Source organism: Trichechus manatus, unplaced genomic scaffold (assembly GCF_000243295.1).
Source record: "Trichechus manatus latirostris isolate Lorelei unplaced genomic scaffold, TriManLat1.0 scaffold00001, whole genome shotgun sequence".
Lineage (NCBI taxonomy): Eukaryota > Metazoa > Chordata > Mammalia > Sirenia > Trichechidae > Trichechus > Trichechus manatus.
Window position 1 is genome coordinate 19,701,029 of NW_004443937.1, and position 18,889 is coordinate 19,719,917.

General features: G+C 40.9%; 1 protein-coding gene across 1 annotated transcript in view; it reads left to right on the plus strand.

The window, feature by feature from the left end:
• Positions 1-18,889, plus strand: part of ENTPD3 (ectonucleoside triphosphate diphosphohydrolase 3) — a 49,065-nt gene that overhangs the window by 20,114 nt on the left and 10,062 nt on the right. The window contains exons 4-9 of the mRNA XM_004368413.1: positions 6,425-6,575; positions 8,702-8,861; positions 9,850-10,083; positions 15,493-15,765; positions 15,940-16,050; positions 17,029-17,166. Of these exons, the coding sequence (XP_004368470.1) occupies positions 6,425-6,575; positions 8,702-8,861; positions 9,850-10,083; positions 15,493-15,765; positions 15,940-16,050; positions 17,029-17,166 (1,067 nt within the window). The remainder of the gene's footprint in view (positions 1-6,424; positions 6,576-8,701; positions 8,862-9,849; positions 10,084-15,492; positions 15,766-15,939; positions 16,051-17,028; positions 17,167-18,889) is intronic.

The following is an 18,889-nucleotide window of genomic DNA, read 5'->3' on the forward strand; positions in this document are numbered from 1 at the left end:
AGGTCGAGAAGGGAGAGGGTTGACATGTCATGGGGTTGTTAACCAATGTCATAAAACAATATGTGTACTACTGTTTCATGAGAAACTATTTGTTCTGTAAACCTTCACCTGAAGTACAATTAAAACAAAAAAAAATGTCGATAATGTTGAAGCTGAGAAACCCTGATCTAGGGTGGTTCTGGTGAAAGGGGTAAGAAGTGCACAGATTTGAGAGGTACTTTGAAGGTACCTCTCCAGTCCTTTGAAGGATTGGAGGTGAGTGTCAAAATTTTTGGCCTGAGCAACTGTATGAATGATGGTACCATTTACTAAGAAGAGAAGGTTGTGGGCAGGGCAGGGATTAAAGAATCTGGTTTTGGGCATATTGTTTGAAATGCCTATGAAACATCTAAGTCAGTAGGCAACAAACTTTTTCTCTAAAGAAGCAGATGATAAATTTTCAGACCTTGTGGGCCATGTGATCTCTGTCATACTCACCTCTGCCACTTTAGTACAAAAGCAGCCATAAATAATACATAGACAAATGAGCATGGCTGTGTTTCAACAAAATTTTATTTATGGATGCTGACACTTGAATTTCATATAATTTTCACATGTCATGAAATACTATTCTTCTTTTGAATGTTTCAGCCATTTGAAAATGGAAAAACCATTCTTTGCTCACAGACCATACATACACACCGGGCAGGTCAGGTAGTTTGCTCACTCCTAATCTAAGTGGAGATGTGGAATTGTCAGATAGGCAAGCCTGGACTACAGGGGAGAGGGTCTGGAGAGATAAAGCTGAGGGGCATCAGAATATGGGTGGTGTTTACAGCTTTGATGCTGGATAAGCTCACCTAGGGATGAGTAAGTACCAAGGAGAAGCACTCTGAGGACTTAGCCTTGGACATGCCAATCTTTAGAGGTTGAGGAGAGGAGGAGGGTCCAGCAAAGGAACTTGGAAGGATTGATGGCCAATAAGGGAAAAGGAACAGCAGAAGTAAAATCGAGAAAGTGTTTGAAAGGAGAGGAAGTAAGCCCATAGGTGAAAGGCTGGTAGGGACAATTATAACCCAAGAAGACAGACGTGATGTACCTCCAGTGTGTTGACATGACGGAAGAACCTAGCACACCTAGGAAGTGCTCTTGCAAAAAAATCAAATCTGAATCTGATTGGGTCTCTAGATGTAACTCCCAGTTTACAGGAACTGTAAGGGATAGAGAAACATGTTAAATGATACCTCAAGGATCTTATCAGCAAAATCCAGAATGAGGAAGAATCTCCAGGACAAGTGATCTGGTCTCTTTGATAAATAGATGGCAAGGGAAAAAAAAGGGGCAAGAAAATTGTTGGAGATTAAAAGAGTCTTATGAGACAGATCAGCCACATGCAATGTGTGGACTTTGGTTCCTGATTCAAACAAACTGACTTTGGTTCCTGATTCAAATTATTTAAAGAAAAAATAAATTATGAATCATTTTGGGAAACTGAACACTGACTGGCTATTTGATATTATTAAGAATTGTTTTCTAGGTGTGACAGGTGTTATGGTTATGTTTTTTAAAAGAGCCCTTGTCCCTTATAGGCACATGCTGATGTTTTTCCAGATAAATTGATGTAATGCCTAGATGTACTTTACAATAGTCCAGTGGGGAGAGGGAAAAAGGGAGAGTCCAGATGAAAATAAAGTTGGCTATATATTGATAGGAGTCCCTGGGTGGTGCAAACAGTTAACATGCTTGGCTGCTAACTGAAAGGTTAGAGGTTGGAGTCCACCCAGAGGTGCCTTGAAGAAAGGCCTGGCAATATACTTTCCAAAAAATCAGCCATTGACAGAGCAGGAGAAAAGTGGGGTACAGAACTCAAATTCTAATAAAAATACCAGACTAAATGGTTTGACAGAGACTGGAGGGACTCCGGAAGACATGGCCCCCGGACTCTCTGTTAGCCCAAAACTAAAACCATTCCCAAGGCCAACTCTTCAGACAAAGATTAGACTGGACTATAAGACATAAAATGATACTCGTGAAGAGTGTGCTTCTTAGTTCAAGTAGATACATGAGACTAAATGGGCAGCTCCTGTCTGGAGGTGAGATGAGAAGGCAGAGAGGGTCGGGAGCTGGTTGAATGGACACAGGAAATCCAAGGTGGAAAGGAGGTATGTGCTGTCACAGTATAGGGAGAGCAACCAGGGTCAGATATCAATGTATGTTTAAATTTTTGTATGAGAGACTAACTTGAATTGTAAATTTTCACTTAAAGCACACACACACACACACACACACACACACACAAAATCAGCCATTGAAAACTCTATAGAGCATAGTTCTATTCTGACACACATGGGGTCGGCATGAGTTGACTTGATGGCAACTGGTTTTTTATATATTGATAATTGTAGAAGCTGAATGATGGGTACATAGGAATTCGTTTTACTAGTTTCACAGAAGCACTAAGTTATGATGTTCAGCAGGGTTGTTGTTTCGTTGTTGATGTTATTTTAATGAAAAAATAGAGGACAAGAAAAACCTGCTAAATAATCTATCATGTGGAAATTGCCTGATTTGTGTAAGAATTTAGTAATCCCCCATGTTATGCTATTGAGAGGACTGTGTGTCTCTTTGTAAATAACTTTTTAATTACAAAAGAATATATTTTCATTGTATGAAAATCAGAAAATATACATAAGATGGAGGTAAAATAATCCAAACCTCATCCTCCAACCAAAAACCCATTGCCATCGAGTCAATTCTGACTTGTAGCGATCCTATAGGACAGAGTAGAACTGCCCTGGAGGGTTTCCAAGGATGTAATCTTTACGGAAGAAGACTGTCACATCTTTTTCCTGCGGAACAGCTGGTGAGTTTGAACTACCGACCTTTTGGTTAGCAGCCAAGCGCTTAACCACTGCACCACCAGGGCTCCTTTTCTAACCCTCTAGAGGGGAGAATATTATTGTTAACATTTTATGTATATTTTATACATTAAAAAACTATGTATATTTTTAAATTGGAATTATTATTAGAGTTTTTTGCCAACTACTTCAGTTTTGAACTCCTGAGACAAGCTGTCAGCTCATCGAGCCCATGGCTAGAGGCCATTTCCAAAAGGGAAGGCAGCAGTAGGCTCTGTGGTCAGCCAGGGTTGGGAAAGCCTGCCCTTGCTTCTCTAGCTCTGTCAGTGAAATCTGCATGTCTGTGTATTACAGTAGATACACCCAAGCAAAACTTGTAATTAGAGTTCTTAGTTTTTTTTAATGGTATATGGTGGTTGAAAGATGGATGGGAAATGTTGAGAGAGGGTAGTGGAAGAAGCCAGTGGTTGTATCAGTTCCAAACAGACCAAGAAAGTATGCAGGGGGGTCATTTTCCCTCCATACTCTTTGTCTGTCTTGCACTTTTCCTTTCATAAGCTGGGACTGGTAGAATAAATTAGGTTACATTCACACAGTGGTGTCCAGTGCAGCTGTAAAAATGAATGAAGAATATCTGTATACTTCTGTGGAATGCCTTTTGTTAAATGCAAAATACAAAGTGGAGAAAAGTGTGTATAGTAACATACCATTTATCTAAATGAGGAGGGGGAGAAAATGTATATATATTTATATGTGTATATATATTTATGTTTATGTTCATATATAAAACAATGGGTATATAAATTTTAAAAAATAAACTACTAGTAGGAGGAGGAGACAGGGACAGAAGCTTGATATCTCCAAATATACCCAGTTTTGTAGATTTTATGTTAGAACCACAGAAATATTTTAATAACTATAAAACAAAATCAGGTTTTAAAAAGAAATAATTCCTAAAATTCCCAAAAGCAAAATGAAACAGAATTTTATATCAAATTGTTGGCATAACCATATAGAAAGGAATTGTTTCAAATGATTGAATACTGTAATTTGACTGTACATCCCTGATGGGATATACCCTAAAGACAAAAAATTAAAATCCTACACTGTTTTCAATAATCACATGTTGTTGTTGGATGCTGTCAAGTCAATTCTGACTCATGGTGACCCCGTGTGACAGAGTATAACTGCCCCATAGGCTTTCCCAGGCTGTAATCTTATGAGAGCAGACCGCCAGGTCTTTTCTCCCGCAGGGCAGCTGGTGGGTTCAAACCACCAACCTTTCGATTAGCAGCTGAGCACTTAACCATTGTGCCTCCAGGGCTCCTTAATGACCATATAGTTGATGGTAATGCTGGGATTGTTATTCTCAGACTGTAGTCTATGGATTGTGAAATAAAGCAAATGGATATTATGTTGGGGTTGCTGGGCACCAGGATTTTTGGCATAGGAAAGTGAAGATAAAGATGTAAGATCAAAGAGGTTAAGTAAAAACCTATAGTCTTGAATTTGAGTTGGAAAGATCAGGAAGAACTCATGATGTATTTTCTATTAAAATGAAGTTTTCCCAACTTCTGTCCTGGTGCAAATAGTTAAGTCCCCAGCTACTAACTGAAAGATTGGCAGTTGGAATCCACCCAGAGGCACCTGAGAAGAAAGGTCTGGCTATCTACTTCCAAAAGATCACAGCCATTGAAAACCCTGTAGAATAGAGTTCTACTCTGAGATCCATGGGGTCGCCATGAGTCAGAATTTACTTGATGGCAGCTATTTTGGATTTTTTTGTTTTGTTTTCTTTTTATCTTCTAAAAATGCTTACAGTGAGTACCCTAGCTTCCAGATTTTGGATGCTACATGCCATTTCTCAGTAAAAGGAATCAAGGATCCTTGGAGAAAAGGCTGATTACAAATCTGGGCAGGGCAGGAAATGTACAAGGTGGTCTGATACATCCTGTCACATTAGAAAGCAAAGAAGTTCTCATAGCCTTCTGGGATCATGTCAAAAGAACTCAGGGGCCAAACTGAAGAGAGCCCCACTTGACTAAAGATGGGACCATTTGAGCATCAATAAGGATAAAATTGCAATGAGTTGAAACACGTCAAATGTGTCTTTAAATTCATGTGTTCAAAGGATTTTGTTTAGAGATCCGAAAAAAATCTTAATTGGTTAAATTAGGAGGATGAGTGATGCAAGTTATATTTTTTAAGCTGATAAAGAAGGGGAAAGAATCAAGGCTTATCCTGCCTTTCCTGTACAAAGTGTACCTTGGGATAACCAAATAGTTAATGATGGGAAGTTGTCTCTTATAAAAGTATTTTAGGTAATAAATGAAGAAAGAAGGATGGAATTAAAATATCACCATTTTACAATGCCTAATGGAATAATCAGGGCCCTGCTGGTGCAGTGGCTAAGCGTTTGCTAACCAAAAGGTCAGCAGTTCAAATCCACCAGCCGCTCCCTGGAAACCCTATGAAGCAATTCTACTCTGTCCTATAAGGTCTCTATGAGTCAGAATCCTCTCGACGGCAATGGGTTTGGGTTTTTTGGAGAATTGAATGGTTCTAAGCAGTGACCACCATGACTGGTAGCATCAAAAAAGAGAGTGACACCAGACATTATGCGCTCCTCCTGAAAGCGTACACTAACCCCTATGAAGTACTCTTGCCCCAAGAAAATTCAACCTTGAATCTCAATTACCAATTTAGAGGAAATACTGGGGAGTGAGTAACATGTTAAATGAACCACGGAGATGCAATCAGCAAACTCTGGACTATGGAAAAATCTACAGGACAAGTAAAATGTCAAGGAAATTTTTTTTTTAATTACAAGGGAAAAAGTAGATAGAAAGGGAGGGCAGAACATGTAGATTAGAAGAGACTTAAGAGACTTATCACCCAACTGCAATGTGTGGAACTTATCTGGATCCTGATTCAAACAAGCTAGAGAGAAAGAGAGAGAAAATATGAACGAAGTGTGAACCTTAACTATATATATATATGATGTTATTAAAGAACTAGTTTTAATTACTAATGGTATAATAATGGGACTATAGTTATGCTTCCTTAAAATAATTCTTGTCTGTTTGGGATGCATACTGAAATATTTATGGAATGAAATGATGCAAAGCTTGCAATTTGCTTTTTTGGAAGGAAGTGGGAGGGAGTACAGATGAAGCAAGAGTTGATCACTATTGGAGCTGGGTGATGGATGCATGGGAGTTTATTATACAGTTCTCCTTACGTTTATGTAAATTTGAAATTTCCATAATAAAAAACTTCTGTTGTTATTTTTAAAAAGCAGGCTCTGGCTTGGATTTTTTGTTTTGGTTTTTGTTTTTTTCACCTTCATTATTCCTTCCTTCCAAAATTTGGGAGTGGCCTGACCAGTGTGACCACATGGAACTTAGTTCATTCACCTGAGCTTAGTTCAGTCACCTGTTTTCCCCTACCAAAACCCATACATTTTCAAGACCAGTTTGTTTTTAATTTAAAAGTTGTATGACTCAATGGCAATGGGTTTTGGTTTGGATTAGTATTGTTGGTTCCTGGGAATGCTGAAGAGGGCTGGCTGCTTGCTTGCTCTTCAGGTTCTGGGATCTCCAGCTATGGGAATAACCCCCAAGATGTCTCCAAAGCCTTTGAGGATTGCATGCAAGAAGTCAAGGAGCAGATTCCAGCCCACCTCCATGGATCCACTCGCATTCACCTGGGAGCCACAGCAGGGATGCGCTTGCTGAGGTAAGAGCAAGAATCACCCAAAGGACCCCACTTGACCAAAACAGCCAAGAATGTGCTGAGCCTTGCCAAGAATGTAGCTCTATTTGTGGGACCAAATCTGAAAGACAGAAGACCATATTCTGCCGTAAATTTAGGCTTTAAAGGTTGGGAAACTTTCAGTCCTTATTTTAATAGCCAAAAAGAAACAGGTCTAAAATTGATTCCCTTTCCCTTGCTGATTTTACTGAGAACTCTGAATAAAAGGGAAATAACATGAAATCTGTTCATGAGGTATACTTCTAGTTCTTCAGAAAAGTATTGGTGTTTTGACACCTATGAACGAACAATCAACTCCACTCAGTACAACCCATAGCTATATAGCTTCTACCCATGTACAAGTGTCACCGAAATCTGTTTTAAAATAATGAAATGTTTGCACCTAAAATCATTCAAGATCTTTGGCATTATTATGAAGCAAACGTCTCATTTCATTCAATCTTCTAAATCTGCAGCCATGACCTTTAGCCAAATCACATTGTTTCTGAATGCCCTGTCTCTTCATTGTTTTCTCCATTATAGTACTTCCTTGACCTTGAAATAAAAGAAAAATAGTTCAGAAAAGAAACAGCAAACTTGAACCTATTCAGGGTAGAGGCTGCTCCAAGCTTTGGAAACAAGGCTTTATCGCCAGAGGGCACTCATTCAGCCTCAAAGCCACTTTGTCCATGACTCCAGTAATGTAGAAATAGATGTGTGAGGATATGAAAAAAATATAAAGGAACAAACAAACAGCTGCTTTGTCCCTGATCACACTGGAAAATAAATCATAAATCCTGGATGGGATCTTTTCCTTGGAATTTTCCTACATCCCTGTGTCTGTTCTTATGTCCCGGTTGACCAAGTAGAATGTGGAAGGCAGTCAGATTTCTCTGCTTACTATTGTTACCCAGACAATAGCTGTGCATTTCAAAATTATTGAGTTTACCTGAAACAGAAATGATCTAGAAATTCTTTCTTTCTACCATTTCTTTCTAATGGAAAAAGTTCTAAAGAACCTAACTTTTTCTTAGTTGTTCTCCCCAGTCCTCTTGGTGAGAAATAATTAAAAGGCTCTGCAATTTATAGGCCATGACAAAAACCATAGAGGAGAAAGCTCACCCCTTGGGAAAAATAGTGGATGTCCCATTTGAATAAATTAAATATTAACGCCTCCTCGTAAAACTTTTCTGTTGGTGATCCATTTCTTCTGAGAAACTAGTTGACGTTTTGATCACCAGAAAAGTGAAATACAGAAAACAGTTAATGAGAAGCAATTGGGATGGGAACTGATAAAACTGGGAATATCTGAATTATTTTCTAGTCTGGGATAGTTTGCCACTGAATTGCAAAGGACTTCGGCTTGTAGCATTGCTCTTTCTTCATCTTGAGCCAAAATGAGTCAGCTCCTGTGGCTTTCTTAATCCACTGATGAAAGGGAAAATGATACCCCAAGTGAGCTTTCTTCTGTAGGGTAAGATGACAGCAAATGAGTGATATTAATAATGCTATGTCGTGGGTGACATAACAATACTAGGTTGTCATTCCTCCATGGGTCTGCCCATTGATGATTTTTCCATCCCATGATGGCCATTTGTCCTAAAGGAGATATCCTATTGTGATGAAGCCCTCTCAAGGAGCAGAGCAGGGACAGCTAGATATTCAACCCACTTCCTTTCCCCTTCTAAGCTGCCTTTCCTTCTAGCCTGCTGAGGGCTCCTTTGTATGGTGCCCCCAACTGATTATTTCTGCCTTCAATCTCCATTCCTCTGCTGATCTGAGACAGAGCAATAGTGGGTAAGCGAGAGGCTCTTTTGATTAGCTGGTTGCTAGCAAGTGGGACAGGTACTGATAGGGGTGGGGAGAACAAGTGGTATTTTTACTGGAAGCTAATTCCTTTCTTGGCCGTTGGACAGGGAACAAGTGCACCCTGTCTTCACGATTGCCCCTGGAGGCGTCCACTTGCAAAGGAGATTGCTGTCTGTTGCACACATCTGGAAATCATCCCTGCCAGCCGGGGAGTAGGGAGGTTTGCATTTTCCCCTGAGTGAGACTGTTTGAAGACTGTGTTGTCTGGGTGCTCAGCCTCTTGTGTTCTGTGCCTTGCATAGGTTGCAAAATGAAACAGCAGCTAATGAAGTCCTTGCAAGCATCCAAAACTACTTCAAGTCCCAGCCCTTTGATTTTAGGGGTGCTCAAATCATTTCTGGGCAAGAGGAAGGGGTGTATGGATGGATTACAGCCAACTATTTAATGGGAAATTTCCTGGAGGTGTGTGGAAACAAATGCATGGTTTTTAATCTTGCTGTTTATCCTGTCCCCTGTGGGTGGTAACTTAAGCAGAGGTGCATGCCAACAGGGGCATCTGTCCTGTATCACTCCCATCATATAATGCATTAGGGAAGTACCTTTGAGCCAATAGCTAAGAAAAGATATTAGTTATCCCTGAGTATAACTGGGGCAAAAACTTGTATCGTAAACAGGACTGGATGGAAGGGGGAGGGGGAATATTATCACTTCACTAGGTTTTAAGAAATTGGGTAGGAAATCTAAATCTAACACTAGACTATGGGTCTTTTGAAGGGCAGCAGGAGAATGATCTTTCAGAGAGGCTCCATGGCCTTCTAGAATTTACCAAGCCCTCAGGCAGTCTGCTTCCCAACTCATTCTGGGTACCCAGGTCTCCTTACACTCCACTCCCTACACTCCTTGCACCTTTGAAGTCAGGAAAATCAACTCCAAAAGACAACTATCACATTACAGAGGACACAGATGGAGAGCACCCAGCCCATATCCATCCCAAGACCTGTTTTATTCCTCCTCAAATGTATTTAAATTTTTTAAATTCATTGTCAACAGTTAAAACATGGGAAATTTCATAGATATCCACATTTCTAGCTTCTGCTGACTTTCCTCCAAAAAAATAGAAGAACCAGTCACATTGGACTCACATTCCTGCACAGTTAACAATCAACTGGAACAGAGTGCAGCTCATGAACTCACCAGTTTGCCCTAGTCCCCACAACTCCCTGTTGTTCACACCAAATCTGCTTCACTCATTTGTTACTCATTTACATTGCCTGCCCAGTCCCTGTAAGCATTTGAATTCACTACTCCTGAAATAAAAGAAGGGACTTGGCCCTGAATACTACATATGCCATACTTGGTAGAATAGTAGACAGGTCCTGGGTGGAGACTCCTGCACAGGCAGAGATGGTGCCTTTGGTCTTTTTTCTCGCTTTCTTTTCCCACTGTGCAGAAAAACCTGTGGCGTATGTGGGTGCATCCACATGGAGTGGAGACTACAGGAGCCCTGGATTTAGGTGGTGCCTCCACCCAAATATCTTTTGCTGTGGAAGAAAAGGCAGGGCTGAACACCAGCGGCATCACGCAGGTGTCCCTCTATGGCTACGTGTACACCCTGTATACACACAGCTTCCAATGCTATGGACGGAACGAGGCTGAGAAGAAGTTTCTGGCAATGCTTCTTCAGGTACTTGGGCCTGGGGGGTAGCATGTGTTCCTTGGGGAGTCTGAGCTAAGGGGAGGGTTTCCTGCGTTCTGGTGTTTGTCCTTTCTGCTCCAGCTGGAAGGCTGATGGAAAACAACAGCATTTTCCAGTTTACTCCTGATGGGTCCCAGCCCTCTCCTTGTTGTGTTGACCATTTCCAGCATAGTTGTGTGAGAAGTCCAGGGAAGTTTCAGAGCTCCAGATGCTTTGTAAATGATTCAAGGCCTGGGATCCCTTTACAGACACGGACTGTTTTAAGCCAATAGCTAAATAGGCCTGAGAATTTTGAGACTGCCTTGGGCATGCACAGAATAGTAAAAGTGGTCACAAGAGAAATGCTTGCTGACAGGGGAGAGGTCAGAGCCCTCCCTAGGCTCAGCCTTCTTTGAGATGGGTCTGTATTAGGCAGGCTGGATGCCCTTTACATGGTGGGATTTTAGAGCAACCTGACTCCATCACGTGGGTCAGTAATTCTGGTAATTGTTCCAGGGCACAGATGGCCACTTCAGGCATCAGCTAAAAGGCTGTCGTGAATATAAACTCAATTTATTGTATTTGGTGTCAGTGAAGACACTAGCTCCATGGATGAGCCCCAGACCAAACTCCAGCTCTCAAGGGACATCGATTGCAGCCGTGGTTGGGCTGCTGAGATGAAGGGGAGGGCACTGACCACCCAGGAGGAGTATGAGGCCAGCTGCAGGCCACAGATCCTGGCTTCTGATGGGACAAAGGGGCAAAGAAAGAGGGCTGGGTCTCCCTGTGCACATAGTGGGCACAGCATCTGTAGGTTAATCTTCACCTCTCCAACCCACCTTGGTTATCAAAAAAGAGAATAGTATTTCCCAGACACTAGCGTGCAGAAGGAGCTCTGGTGGCACCGTGGTTAAGAGCTAGGCTGCTAACCAAAAGGTCAGCAGTTCAAATCCACCAGCCACTCCTTGAAAACCTGATAGGGCAGTTCTGCTCTGTCCTATGGGGTCGCTATGAGTCAGAATCGACTCCACGGCAACGGGTTTTATTTAGCCTGCAGAAGAATTGGGCTGGGTTACAGTGTCATCTTCAGCAGACCTCACGTCTTCAGACCCCTTCATTTGCCAAGTGGTCATGCAGGGTGGGTGGTGGGAACTCGCCATCCAGTTCTAATCCCTCCCCAAAACTTCTCTCTGAGTCCCACAAGAAAAGCCAGAACCCCAGTACATATGTATGTGACATTTATTTTTGAAAAGGCTGAGCACTGCCTGGGAAGGAAAAAGGGGAGAAACCTACAGGCAGCCCTCAGCCACTCTTGTCTGGCTCAAGAAACTCAGCTGCCACCCTAAACTTTTAGCTCCCTACTCAGCCAAACAACCCCGCAGATAGCCCAACCAAACCCCGCAGATAGCCCAGTCAACCCTCCTTAGCCAGCCCTGCTGTGTGCATTGTTACTTGAATGTGCACCTCACAGGGGTCTCAATGTCCACCACCCACCCTAACCCCCACTTGCTTATTAAAATATTTCAACATACTCTGGCCCCGGGTTTGTGGCAGGTGGCAGGGAGGGACCCTCTGATAGGGTAAGTGAGGACAGGTGAAGTAATCCATTCCCAGGGTCAGAGAGGCTAACCTTGTAACTTTGGCTGGCCCTGGCGGAGGAATACACACACACACACCCCTACAGTGTTTATTAAAGGATGATTCTCTGTGTCACAAACAATCTACACAAGAGAAGTGACCATTCCACTTTTCTGAGCTCTCATTTAGGTTTGGGAATGCAGGTCTCTAGGTGGGCACCCAGTACTAGAGGCAGAGGAGTGAGACCCCAGCCTCTCACTGTGGACAGTCAGCAGCCAGTGGTGGGAGGGCGTCTCCCTCTCTTGGTAACCTCTGAAAGCCTCAGATGGAGGCTCTCCCCCAGGCACCCTAGAGTCCTGACTCAAGTGAGGGGAGGGATCCAGGTGTGATGAGGATCATCCACGAATGCATGCCCGGTCCTGCCTGAACAATCCTTTCATGTGCCAAATATGTGTTGCTAAGCCCTGACTTGGTTCACACACATTACTGTGTCATGAGAACTGGATGAGTAACGAATTTCCACCCATCTGGGTCTCTCTTCCTCATCTGCAAAATAAGGGGCTATCTGGGGTGGCGAGAATGATACCTGGATGACGGATACTTTGCAAATTCTTTTCTTAATAACAAATCCCCACTCACCCCTCCCGGGCTCAGATCTCATTCTGATAGCAGGTTTCACATTAGGGACGTGCATTTACTGTCTTTCCCTTTTTAAGTAACATTTTTTTTTCTTTTGCTTCTAAAGTAATACGCGTTCAGTGGGGAAAAAAAATTTAGAAAACACGTGCAAACAAATATAAAGAATAAAATGAAAAACACTCAAAATTAAATGCTATTAACAGGTTGTTGCATTTTCTCCCAGTTTATGTTTATGTATGAATTTGTATATTTATAAAATTGGCCTCATAGGGTATATAGAGTTTTCTTTCCAGCTTTTTTTTCACCTAATGATACATCATGAGCAATTTTCTGTGTTGTTAAATGTCCTTTGAAATTATTATTTTTAGAGGTGCATACTCTTCCAAGTACCATCTTTTAAAAAGAAAACTTATGTTGGTTATTTTATTATAAAAGAAAATACATTTTTCTTAGAAAAATTTCAAACCATACAAAAAGGGTGTTAAAGTAAAAATGAAAGTTTCTCCCTCCAGTCTCAGACCACTGATCACAGCTTGATGTGTTGTTCTTCTGGGCATTACAGGTCAAAATGTAACTTATTTTCTTTCCTGTTTAGTATTCCATAGTTTTTCAGTCAGTCTCCTGATGGACACCAGGCTATGTCCCGTTTTGTTGCTACAACAATAGTACAGTAAATTTTCTTATACATATAACCTTACGTACTAGTGATTTTACTGCTGTAAGATAGGGTCAAAGAATAGATGAATTTTTCCAACACAATTAAAACCATTTAAATTCCCACCAGCAATGTTGTGATGACTTTTGCTTGCCCTGGTGGCACAGTGGTTGAGAACTATGGTTGCTCACCGAAAGGTCGGCAGTTCAAATCCACCAGCTGCTCCTTGGAAACCCAGTGGAGCAGCTCTACACTATCCTATACGGTCGCTATGAGTTGGAATCAACTCAGTGACAGCAAGTTTGGTTTTTTGGTTTATACAGTCTTATAACTTCAGGGTTCCAAGATATTCCAGTAATATCTACTTGGATATTGAGGATCCGTTTCTGGATTTTCTGTTCTTTATACTCATCATTTATCCATTCTAAGGCCAATATCATGCTATTCTAGTTACAATAGTTAATTTTTCTACTCTCCAACTTTTATTTTCTTTTTTCTTTTAATTGTGGTGAAAATATACACAATGTAACGTACACAATTTCTGCATACACAATTCAGTAAAAAAAATTGATTACAATCAAGTTGTGCAACCATTCTCGCTTTCCTTTTCCAAATTGTTCCATATCATTAGCATAAACTCATTGCCCACTAAGCAAAAACTCTTCCTTTCCCCCACCTTCCTACCCCTGGCATCCACTAATAATCTTTGGTTTCTATTAAAAAACCTGTTGCCGTTGAGTCAATTCTGACTCATAGTAACCCTACATTTGCTTATTTCATATAGGTAGGATCATACAGTACTTGTCCTTTTGCAACTGTATTCAGGGTTCACCCATGCTGTGACACGCATCAGGACTTCATTTCTCTTTATGGCTGAGCAGCATTTCATTGTGTGTATACACCACATTTTGTTTATCCATTCATCTATTAATGGACATTTTGAGTTTTTCCACCTTTTGGCTATTATGGAAAGTGCTGCAATGAAATTGGTATACAGGTTTCTGTTTGCATTCCCACTTTCACTTCTGGGTATATAACTAGGATTGGGATTTCTGTACTCTCAGACATTTATTTTGAGGTTCAAAATCATTTTCAGTAATGACAAACAGAAAAAAACCTTTATTGAGATGATGATTGAAATTGCATTAATTCATATATTAATTTGGTAAAAATTGGCTTGTTAATCATATTAAGAATTTCTATCTAGAATTTTAGACTGTCTTTCTATTTATTTCGCTCTGCGTTTGTATCCTTCAATGAAATTTGTGGTTTTCATCATTGGTCCTGTATCTTTCTTGCTAAATGTAGTTTCCAAGGATGTGTTTTTAACAGTTTCTATCACTATAGAAAATGGTGTATTTTTTCCATTTGTAACTGGTTTTGCCTCCAAGATCAAGTTATGCTATAATTTTCTAGTGAACTTTTTGTTTCTCAAGCTCGCTGGTTGACTCTTTCATGATAAAAAAAACAAAAACCAAACCCATTGCTGTCCGGCCTATTCTGACTCATAGTGACCCTATAGGACAGAGTAGAACTGCTCCACAGGGTTTCCAAGGAGCAGCTGGTGGATTCAAACTGCCGACCTTTTGGTTAGCAGCCTGAGCTCTTAACCACTGCGCCATCAGGGCTCCAGATGCGGAGTATATATATATGTTGTTGTTGTTGTTAGGTGTCGTCGAGTCGGTTCCAACTCATAAGTTCAGAGAAGATTCGTTGCATGTTGAATGCCTGAGTAATTTGGCACACTGGTAAATTTAAGGAATGCCATAATAAATAATTCAAACTCAAAAGGAGAAGAGAACTAATATTTACTGAACTTCTATGGAGCAAGCCAGAAATAATTTATATTATTTTAATCAATAAAAACAAATTGTCAGATTTTGAGGGGAATACTAAGTAATTCGTTAATTGATTTAATTTTTTCAACAGATATTTCAGCCATAGGTGACCCTGGTGTAATATGTTACAAATTAGACTGAAACCATTTGTAGTTTTTTAAAACAAATAAAAGAGGGGTGGGGTGAAGAAAATATATTTGTATATGCATAGATGCTCTCTGGAAGGATACCCATAAACTGGCGATAGTGATTGCCTGCAGAGAAGGAAATGGTGGCTGGAAGTGGGTGGGAGGGAGACAATTATCATAATATACTTATTTGTACCTTTTGGATTATTTTACCAGATAATCTATCTAAAATAATAAATTAATCTAAAGATACCTTGTTTTCTCATCAAAGTGGAGTTCATAAAACCTGCTTCACAGGACTGTCGTGAGGAGTGGATCAGATAATATGAGAGAGAGCCAAGCATCATGCCTGGTGTATAGTATCTGTCACCCCTGGCCCTGCCCTCCCTTAAATTCTCTAGGTAGCCTGGGTGTTGCCATCAAATATACACTGGGGCAGAATATTTTTGTTTTGTTTTGTTATTCTGTTTTCCATTTCTCTCTTGGCATTGGAGGTTAGCAATAGGGAGTTTTCGGAAAAGGGAAACACTTGCTTATCTGTAAAAGAATGGTTTCTTACGCCTCGCTCTTGTGCCAACAGAATTCTCCCACCAAAAGCAACGTCATCAATCCCTGTTATCCTCGGGATTATATCACCACCTTCACTATGAGCCGCCTGTTTGACAGCCTGTGCACGCTGGACCTGAAGCCGGCCAGTTACAACCCCAACAACAGCATCACTTTTAAAGGAACCGGGGACCCATTGCTGTGTAGGGAAAAGGTGGCTTCCCTATTTTACTTTGAAGCTTGCCATGGCCGAGAAGCCTGTTCCTTTAATGGAGTTTATCAGCCAAAAATTAAAGGGCCATTTGTGGTAAGAGCAAAACCCGCTGAAAATTTCCTTTTTTCTCCATCAAATATTTATTTCTCACCAATCTGTTTCTCTTCTGCTGACCTACTTCCCACTTTCATATTCCTCACCCCTGAAAAACCTCCATATTATATCCCATTCTGAGGACTAATTTCCTTCTGTATTATTTGCTTACAGGCTTTTGCAGGATTCTACTACACAGCCAGTGCTTTAAATCTTTCAGGTAGCTTTTCCCTAGACACCTTTAACTCAAGCACCTGGAATTTCTGCTCACAGAATTGGAGTCAGGTCAGTAAAGAGAAAGGATCAATGTCAGTACACAACAGTGTAGCAGGGTGTATCCCTTGAGTGTGTGTGTTTGTGTGTTTTGAATTTGAGCTTACTACTGTTCTATCTTTCAACCTGAGACCCTAGGTGGTACAAACAGTTAACTCACTTGGCTGCTAACCAAAAAGTTGGGGGTTCAAGTGCACCCAGAGGCACCTCAGAAGAAAGGCCTGGCAACCTAGTTCCAGAAAATCAGTCATTGAAAACACTATGGAGCATAGTTCTACTCTGACACACATCAGGTTGCCATGAATTGGGGTCTACTTGACACTAACTGGCTGTCATTTTGTTTTGTTTTGTTTTTACCTTTCCACTACATCTGTCAAATAGGAGAGAGCCCTGGTGGCCCAGTGGTTAAGCACTTGGCTGCTAACTGGTCAGAGTTTGAACCCACCAGCCGCTCCGTGGGAGAAAGACATGGCAGTCTGCTTCCATAAAGATTACAGCCTTGGAAGCCCTATGGGGTAGTTCTACTCGGTCTTATAGGGTCACTATGAGTAAGAATTGACTTGACGGCAACACGTTTTTTTTTTTACCTCATACTCATGTGTGGATTATGTAACGTTCTAACCACATGCACAATGACTGGCACATAATACATACTCAATAAATTTTGTTTGTTGTTGTTGTTAGGTGCCATTGAGGTGGTTCCAACTCACAGCAACCCTGTGTACAACAGAATGAAACACTGCCTGGTCCTGCACCATCCTCAAAATCGTTGCTATGTTTGAGTCCATTGTTGCAGCCACTGTTATTATTATGTGATCTCGTGCGGTATTTTTTAATTATTGTATAATTGTATTATTATAATAATTTTTATTATTAAATTCTGGGTGGTAAGATTCTTTAAACTATCGCTGTTGACCTGAGGTGTTTTGGAATGTGCCTTTAACGACATGCCTGCTCGCCCTGCCTTTCATCTGTTGTAACCCTTTTCAGCTCCCGCTGCTGCTCCCCAGATTTGAGGAGGAGTACGCCCGCTCCTATTGCTTCTCAGCCCACTACATCTACCACTTGCTCGTCAGTGGATACAAATTCACCGAGGAGACCTGGCCCCAAGTCCATTTTAAAAAAGAAGTAAGTCAGAGTCCAAATTGTTTTCTCCTTTTCGTCTCAAAATAAAGGTTTGTATGTATGTGTGTGGAAGAAACGTAGAAGGTAAAAGGGTATTGGTGATTTTAAACTTCCTGGGCAAAAGCTGGTCAGTCTGTGATTACTTGTGAACACCCGAGGAGAAGAGAGAATCACGGAAGGAGTTCACAGGAGACCCTTCCAGGTGAAGAAAGGATTAGAAGCCAAGAGCCAATGGACGATGAGCTCCTCAGGGCAGGGACTTGTCTTATTATCTTCATATTCCCACACAGGGACTAGAACGCCATAGGTACTTAGTATTTGTTGAATGAATAGGTAAGTATGTTAAGGGCCTGAGATTCTTTAATTCTGAAAAGCAGCTTCAAAAGATAACTTAATAATTTTTTTAAAAGAATAGTAACTCACTGAATTGTGCATGTAGAAATTGTTCAGTTGGTGTATGTTCTTTTGTGTATATTCTCAACAAAAACAACAAAAAATAAATTTTTAAAAAAGAATAGTAACTAGTTGCTTCTCCATTTTACACCTACGTCAGAATAAGATACAGGCTTTATAGCCTGAGGAATTCACATCAGCGTTATGTGAGAATTTTCTTTTTGAATGAGCCTAAGTTACTGCAGTTACTGAAGAAGACTTGTGGGGTAGGGAGAATTGTATTTGCTCATTATCTATATACGGTATATACGTATATATATACACCTACATACACACACCATGGACTGCCAGAAGAATGAAGAAATCTGTCTTGGAAGAAGTACAACCAGAATGCTCCTTAGAAGCGAGGATGGCAAGACTTCATCTCACATACTTTGGACATGTTATCAGGAGGGACTAGTCCTTGGAGAAGGACATCATGCTTGGTAAAGTAGAGGGTCAGAGAAAGAGAGGAAGGCCCTCGATAAGATCGATCGACACAGTGGCTGCAACAATGAGCTCAAACATAGCGAAGGTTGTGGGGATGGCGCAGGGCCAGACAGTGTATCATTCTTTTGTACGTAGGGTTGTGATGAGTCGGAACCAACTCAATGGCACCTAACAACAACACACACACACACACACACACACACACACACACACAGACACACATACAGACACACAGACACACACGCACGCACGCACACACACACACACACACGGTAGATATCAAGTCCAGAACAGTCTGACAGCTATAATCACTGCTGTCACCAGGTAACGGGGAGAGGGGCCTCCTGTTTTCAGGAAGGACTCAGTCTTATGAATGCGTTCAGCCAAGGTTACATTCTCCAGGCCCTGGGAGGGTTTTCTCATTTCGGGAATATCTGATGTGAAGCCTGAAGGATGTCTGGAGTCTGTTTGTTCGATACCAGCTTTGGTAATAATTAGCTTAAACCAATCAATATACTGCATTAGGTCTGTGACTGTCTACTTTTACAGAAATAAAATTAAATAATCTACAGAAAATAAGAATGCCTCGAGACATATAAGGACTGCTGGTGGCATGTGCTCTCTAGGCCTTGCTTCTGATAAATCTAATTACCAGTAAAGTATAGGATAATGATGGAGAATGTTTTTCCATTGAGTACAAATTTGGATTGATAGAAAATTCTAGATTTAAAAATCCTAAAGAATTTTGTATCCAGACAATTTTGTATTCAAATGTAAGGGCAAAAAAAAAAAGAAGACTTCAGAAGATATTCCACACGAAGGCTTACATTGCAAATATTTTTTA